A 7,720-nucleotide genomic window follows, 5' to 3' on the forward strand; every position below is an offset into this window, starting at 1 on the left:
AAGGATTTTATGCAATTTAAACAGGCTCTAGATTTACTCAGAGAGAAATAGGGATTGTTGCAGGTCCTCAACTAACGACATTTATAATTTTGCAATCAAAAATGGTGCTGGGTGAGCATTGCTGCAGATGCTGGGAGCAGTTCTGGATGAGTGGTTCCTTCATCATCCACACTGAGAATGTGTAAAGACTGAAGTGTTTGCAGTGAATAGTTATTCAATCCTCATCAGTCATATGAAATGTGTTACACTCCACTGCAGAATGTGCTATAATTTTGTCCGCATTCAAGTCCACTAGCCTTAGATGGCACTAATGACAACTGACATAATTGTTTTTCAGTCAGATGAGATGTCAGGTATATCTTGTCTTGTGAAACCGTGTAAAAGTGAACTTAACTTGGATTTATAATTTAACTGGAAAATCTGTGTTTCATTTTTAATGTTCTGTTTCATGTGCTGCCTGCTATTTATAGAAAACTGTATGTCATGTTTGTTAGATTATTCTCCACTTTTAAGGCAAGCAGTTAACCTTGTGTATTTGGGAACAAAGAGTAGATATCATATCTGAACTGTATCAAGTACTGAGTGTGATGAACACACTTTAATGCTTTTCCATATTGATTCTTGTGCATGTCAATTTTTATCAGAATATACTGCTCAGTCAGATGACAGTAGACATATTCACCATCATGGTTCCTGACTGCTTTTCCATATTCATAGAGAGTTAGGACATTTTATTCCATTTCCTGCAAGCTTAATGTTAGACCTGTGGACTGAGGACTCCATGGTTTTTGCCTGCTCACACAAATTGTTTTCAGACCTTTGTAAAAGGCTGTGGTACCCAAAAATTACACAAGACTGCTAAAAATTACATCATATAAAACTGTTCAAAATGAACAAACTACATATTTTTACCCACTGCCCCACAATGAAATCACATATAACTGATATGAATAATAATTCAGAAATAACATCCTCAAATGAAAGGTTGACTGGATTTGAGAAGAGACCCAGAATCCTAGAACGCTTGCGAGCAACTAGCATTTTGCTGCAGTCATCTGACCAAGGTCTGAGCTCTGAATAAGCACTTCATGAGTCCTTACAAATTTTTAATGGAAAATTCATTAGGATCATTTTTTCCAAATGTAGAAATAGCCTTAAACGTTTACTTATCTTTAATGATCACCAACTGCTGTGGAGAACATTCTTTTTCAACATTAAAGTGCACTGAAAATGAATTAAGCTAAACGATGGGGTAGGAATGTCTAAATGACCTTAGTATAATGAACACTGCATAAAATTTGCTCAGATACCTTGGGTATTATTTCTAAATTTGCCAAAATTAAATCAAGAAAAGTTTATTTGTAACATTCTTGTTTTATTTTATATCCTAACCATATGATCTAAACAAACCAAGGACCTCTTGTAAGAATCTGTTACGGGCTCCACACTTGCTTAATCTGTCACTGATCATTATGCTGATATTTCATGGTGAAGAATTGATTCTGTCTGTATTATGTGTTCCATTCATTTTGAAGCTGCTAGGCTGTTGCTTCTGTTTTTCTCATGCAACTGTTTGATATAGTTTGCCACAATGATGAAATTTTATGTGAACATACAACATGAGCCAAAACATTATGATCACTGCCTGCCACGTGGCTGTATGCTGCCTGGTGGTGCTGAGGACACATGATGTGGTAAGAAAAGTATATGAGCAGAGCAGAAATGAATGGGGAATCACTCTAGTGATGACAAGTGGTGCAAATGTGCGAAACCGCTGACATAGGCGACTTTGACAAAAGCCAGATTGTTGTGGCCCAGTGCCTGGGAGTGAGCACCTCAGAAACAGTGAAGCTGGTAGGCTGTTTGTGTGCTACTTTTGTAAGCAAGTGTGGAAAGTGGTTGAAGAATGCTGAAACCTCGAGCAGGCACAAGAAGTTGGACACCCATACCTAATCACAGAACATGATGACAGAGTACAGATTTTGCACAAGCACAAGTGCTTCGGAGCACCCCGTTCACTGCACAGTGTTGAACATAGTGTTCCATAGCGTAGGACCTCTATGTGTTCCCATGCTGACTCAACAACATCATCAATTATGATTAAAGTCAGCATGGGATCTGGGAACTGGTCTGCAGATCAATGGAATTGTGTTGCTTTGTGTGATGAATCTCATTTATTGTTAAACCAGGTTGATAGTCATATCCAGAAATGCTATCAACCAGGCGAATGGATGCTTGAAACATGCAGCGTGCTGTGGACACAGGCTGGTGGGACCTGTATTATGTCATGGGGGACATTCACCTGGGTTTCCATGGGATCTGTGGTAGTAATTGAAAGCACCATGACAGCTGTGACTATGTGGACATTGTTAGGGACCACCTGTAACCCATTATTCTTGATGTGTTCCTCAACAGCAATGTCATTTTCCAGCAGGATAACTGTCCATGTCAAAAGGCGAGAATCATCCTGCAGTGATTTATGGTGTACGATAATGAAGTCATATTGACGTCTTGGTTATTAAATTCAGTTTATTTGAACCCGATGAAACACAAATGGAATGCTGTCAGGTGCCTGCTCTGCATCCACAAACCAACTGCCTGTAAATTATAGGAAGCGTGTGACCTGTGCATAGCATCTGGTACCATGAACCTCTGGAAACATATGAAGTGCTTGTCAAATCCATGGCATGCAGAACCACTCCTGAACTGTGTTCCAGAAGTGAATCAACATATTTTTAAGGAGATGGTCATAATGTTCAGGCTCACCAGTGTATATAATAAGGAAAAGACAACCAGCTTTTGAAGTACATTGTTATTTTTCAGGCTCGAGCAGAAGATTACACGACTGATTATATAGAGTCTCATCAGCCCATTTCCTTCCACAAACATTGGCTTCTAGACCCTGTACATATATATCTTGAGTGGTTTGCAGCTGCAGATGTGATAGATCCAGCTAGTCAAAAATTACACACTGAACTGTGATTTTGTGATTATGGTGTCCTATTAATATTTATAGCAAATGTACAGTTACTAATGAAATAAGTCAAAGGCATAAAACATGTACCACTGTGGAATATGTACCTCTAGGATATTCCACCACTGAAAGATGGTGTAAGCTATGAAATTTGTTAGCTGTTTTGTTTTTTCTGTGAACTGACATGCTTTGGATTTGCCTTTAAATATGTGTCCTGTGTGTCTACAATATATAATTCTTGTGTCATTCTTTACACCCAGAAATTGTATATCTTAACTCTCTGCCCTGCATTACTTTACAATGATCAGTAGTAGTAGCATTGATGCTTTTGTCAATAAATTTTGCTAGATTCAGGACATGAATCAAAAATTTAACCAACTTGTAATATTTTAATAATTAGTATTTGTAAATGTAAATTTTGTAAACAATGCATTTGTAGTTTTTAAAATAACTGTTTACGACTATATTTCATTATCACTGTACATGATATAGCTATTTTCATGCATGAACGAACATATATTGTTAAGCTCTTTGGACACAGATTTCTTCAGAGATTGGAGTAACATTCGATGTATGTTAGAATGTCTTATACATTGATGGTAGAGTATTTTATCAGACTTGTTTTGGATGTTTGCTCATCATTGGTGGTATCTGTATTACAGAAGACAAATATTTCTTATAATGTATTATTTGTAACATAGCTTTACGAGTATGTGGTTTACTATATTCTGTAGTGCAATTTGCCTCATATTTTCCCTTTTGTATAAAATTTCCTTGGCATTAAGCTCAGAAAGTTATTTCATACAGCCTAGACCGTATGGTATATCTTATGTGTGCAATCCCACTTGGAAGATGAAAGTTAATTACTGAAAGTCAGTAATAAAGTTGAGACCTAAAATCTACAGTTATAATGACTTGATTCTTCGAACTTTTGACATCATCCATAACATGGTAGAGCACTGTTGACATTGTGCAACTTGCTGTCACATATTACTTTCAAGCAATATACATATAATTCATAAATAACATTATTCTCAGGTGGAATAACTAGTACTCTAAAGTGGCTTATTAATTCAACTTTCTGCATAATATTTTATTATAAGTAAGTTTTTCTCAACATGAAAGATGTTTTAGAAATTGCAATACTGTACTAAGTATGGTCCTATTACAAATGAGTTGTTATCAGACTCCTCCAGCCTTTGCATTGACATACCCAGCTAGTTACGGGGGACCTACAGGGGGTAGACGAAAATATGGAAACGCCCCAGGAAATTCATGCTTGAACGTAATGCAGATGCTAGCCAAGGCTGCAGGTTTTACTGTTGTACTTGATCACAAATGGTACCCGTGCAATATCCTCAATATGTGGCAAGTTTCAGTCATGGCCAGAACAGTGTTGTGTGTAGTTGTGAGTTGTGTCAGAGCTCAGTGCATTTGAATGTGAGAAAATTGTTGATGCTGTTGTGGTAGGTGCATCCGTAAACAAAGTAGCCAAAGTGATGAGTGTTTCAAGACACACCTTATCGAAGATTTATAGCACATACAGGGGAAGCAGGAAAACATCTTCGCTAAGTCACGACATGGATGAAAGTGTATATTGCGTGATTGTGACATATGGTCCCCAGTGGCCGAGCGGTTCTAGGCGCTTCAGTCTGGAACTGCGCAACCGCTACGGTCGCAGGTTCGAATCCTGCCTCGGGCATGGATGTGTGTGATGTCCTTAGGTTAGTTAGGTTTAAGTAGTTCCAAGTTCTAGGGGACTGATGACCTCAACTGTTAAGTCCCATAGTGCTCAGAGCCATTTGAACCAAGGAACTGCAGGGTGAGCTGGAATTCCAAAACTATTCATCAGTGATGCAAATGCCCATAACAGGAAAATTTGGTGCAAAAGTCATAAAATCTGGGCTACAGCGCCATGGAAGTATGCCATTTGGACAGATAAGTCTTGTTTTACAATCTTTCAGATTTGTGACTGAGTTTATATTCCAAGAGTGAAGTATGGCAGGGTTCAATGACGATTTGGACAGCTATATTGGGGTATTCCATGGACCCCATGGCTACTTTGTGAGGCCGCATTACTGCCAAGGATTATGTGACCATTTTTTATCATCAAGTCCATCCTAATGTTTGTTCCCCAATGGTACTGCTGTTTTCCAAGACAACAGGGTCTCTTTTTACACAGTTCACTTCATCCAGGACTGGTTTTGCAAGCACAAGTATGAATTGTTGCATGTCCTGTGACCATCACATTTCAACATTATTGAGCCATTGTGATCTACTTTGAAGAGGAGCGCGTGGTCGCTATCTAACTCTGTCATAGTCATCTGAATGTGCCATTGTTTAACAGGAAGAAAGGTATAAGATTCCCTTGAAAACCAAATAAGACCTGTGTTTATCTATTCCAAGATACTTGGAAGCTCTTTTGAATGCCAATGGTTTTCCTACACTGTATTAGGAATGTGTTGTGTTTTTATGAAGATGGTATTGTCCAAAGAACAGATACCATTGGCGATATTACAGCTCTTGAAGAATGAAATTACAATGAAATCCATACCATTAGCTGCTTACAGGCATTCATAAATATCAACGGCGGCAGTTGAAAATGTGTGCCCCGACCGGGACTCAAACCCAGGATCTCCTGCTTACATGGCAGCTGCTCTATCTGACTGAGCCATTGAGGACACAGAGGATATTGCGACTGCAGGGACTTATATCTGGCACCCTACCCGTGAGTCCCACATTTCCAACTGACTATCCACACACCATATTTGTAGTGCCCCTGCCAACTACACTCATTACTCGCAGCAGTCAATCTACCAATTCCTGTTAGAGTTTGAGCAATGTGAGTGCATCCACACTGAAGAAGATCATTGGCTGGTAAGCTGATCTCTATATGAAGATGGTATCAGTTCTTTCGGCCAATGATCTTCTTCAGTGCAGATGCACTCACATTGCTCAAACTCTTACAGGAATAGGTAGATTGGCTGCTGCGAGTAATGAGTATAGTGAGCAGGGGCACTACAAATATGGTGTATGGATAGTAAGCTGAAATGTGGGTCTCACAGGGAGTGTACCAGAGATAAGTCCTTGCAGTTGCATTGTCCTCTGTGTCCTCAATGGCTCAGTCAGATAGAGCATCTGCCATGTAAGCAGGAGATCCTGGGTTTGAGGCCTGGTTGGGGCACACATTTTCAACTGTCCCTGTTGATATTTATGAATGCCTGTAAGCAGCTAATGGTGTGGATTTCATTGTAATTTCATGTTGTGTTTTTGGTGTTTTCATATTTTTGTCCACCCTTGTACTGTTCAACATGGACTTTGAACCATGGTGGAACTTTTGATGGGGGATGAACCTTCATTGCACCAAAAACATTTTCTATGGCTTGGCTTGAAACTTATTCAGTAGAGATATAGTAAAAAATCCTTTGGCTACTACTTGACCTTTTCCTATAGTTTAGCTAAACTACCATACAGTTTCTGGAGCTAAATGTTACAATGCAGTAATTAATACACTGGATTTAAAGCTGAGAAAAGTTGTTTCAGTTATCTATCCAATTATCTTGATTTTTGTGTCCTAAAATCACCTCAAGCAAATTTTAAGATGGTTCCTTGAAATATACAATAGCTGTTTTTGTTTGGCACCCCTGTCCATTCAGAGCTAGTGCTACAGCTCTTTTATAAATGGAGGAGCAGCACCTTGGCACCTTAAACAGTACCATGACATATGAGTTGTCCACAAAGAAGTGGGTCGGTGGGGGGGAGTGGTGGGGTGTACTTACTGCCCCCACCCAGAAGCTGAAGAACAGACTTTTTATTCTTTACAGGATCTTGATACACTTATAGAAGTGATTATCTGTGATTCTGCTAAACATGGAAAATTATGTTGTTTCCTTTGGTGCTGCTGTGTTTTTGAGCTAACTTAAACTCAAGGCATGTGAGAACCTTTGTAGAACAATATTGAAAGAGAGCCCCCAATGTTTTTTCTGTTGATGTATCATATCCACTATTGTTGGGGACAGACTTTCTACATAGAGATTATTAAGTCTCACATGGCAAATCATTGGAGCGGCCTCTGTGGAATGTTATCATGCTATACAGTAGATATGCTTGTTTTAATCACAATGAAACCTTTTTTTGCAAAACGTCTCTTGTTTGAAAGGTAAGGCTTGTTTTCTGAAACATTAATACACATGTTAGCTCAGAGCCCTACATGTTGCTTTTCTGTGAAAGCTGTAATTTTTCTGATTTATCAGAAAAATACATCATTTAAAACATCTTATAACTTGTGACTCTTCAAGCTTCCCTGATGGATGTTGTAAATGTTGTGCAAATTCCTCAATATTTCCTTGGAGCAACTGTCTGACATCTTCGTGTGACCTTGCTAGCAAGGTTGAACCACCTGAAGATGTCGGACAGTTGCTCCAAGGAAATATTGTGGAATTTGCACAACCTGATCCAACAGCGAACCTGTGAAGACTATTTACATGTTATAACTTCTTTATTACATTTTCCTGAATACCTTTAACTTTTCCGAGAGTGTAATCAGTTATTTTTTTTATGCTTCCTGAAACCATTTGTGGTGGCTGGTGAGACCCAGGATTGGCCCTGGGTAGGTGCCACCACGGCCTCTGACTTTACAACAAAAAGTACTTCACATCTTTGTTAATCCTTTCTTGAAGACCTTTAAGTGGTCTTGGAACTGTAATTTCAACAAAACGAGCTTGGTTTTATTACATAGTATGTAAG

General features: G+C 38.8%; 1 protein-coding gene across 2 annotated transcripts in view; it reads left to right on the plus strand.

Moving 5' to 3' along the window:
• Window positions 1-3,878, plus strand: part of LOC126171570 (beta-1,3-glucosyltransferase) — a 95,875-nt gene extending 91,997 nt beyond the window's left edge. For both annotated transcript variants that reach the window (XM_049920811.1, XM_049920810.1), the window contains exon 11: window positions 2,824-3,878. In XM_049920811.1, the coding sequence (XP_049776768.1) occupies window positions 2,824-2,982 (159 nt within the window). In that variant the 3' untranslated portion in view covers window positions 2,983-3,878. The remainder of the gene's footprint in view (window positions 1-2,823) is intronic.
• Window positions 3,879-7,720: the final 3,842 nt, after the last annotated feature.

The sequence above is a fragment of the Schistocerca cancellata genome, chromosome 1, assembly GCF_023864275.1.
Source record: "Schistocerca cancellata isolate TAMUIC-IGC-003103 chromosome 1, iqSchCanc2.1, whole genome shotgun sequence".
NCBI classification, from domain to species: Eukaryota; Metazoa; Arthropoda; class Insecta; order Orthoptera; family Acrididae; genus Schistocerca; species Schistocerca cancellata.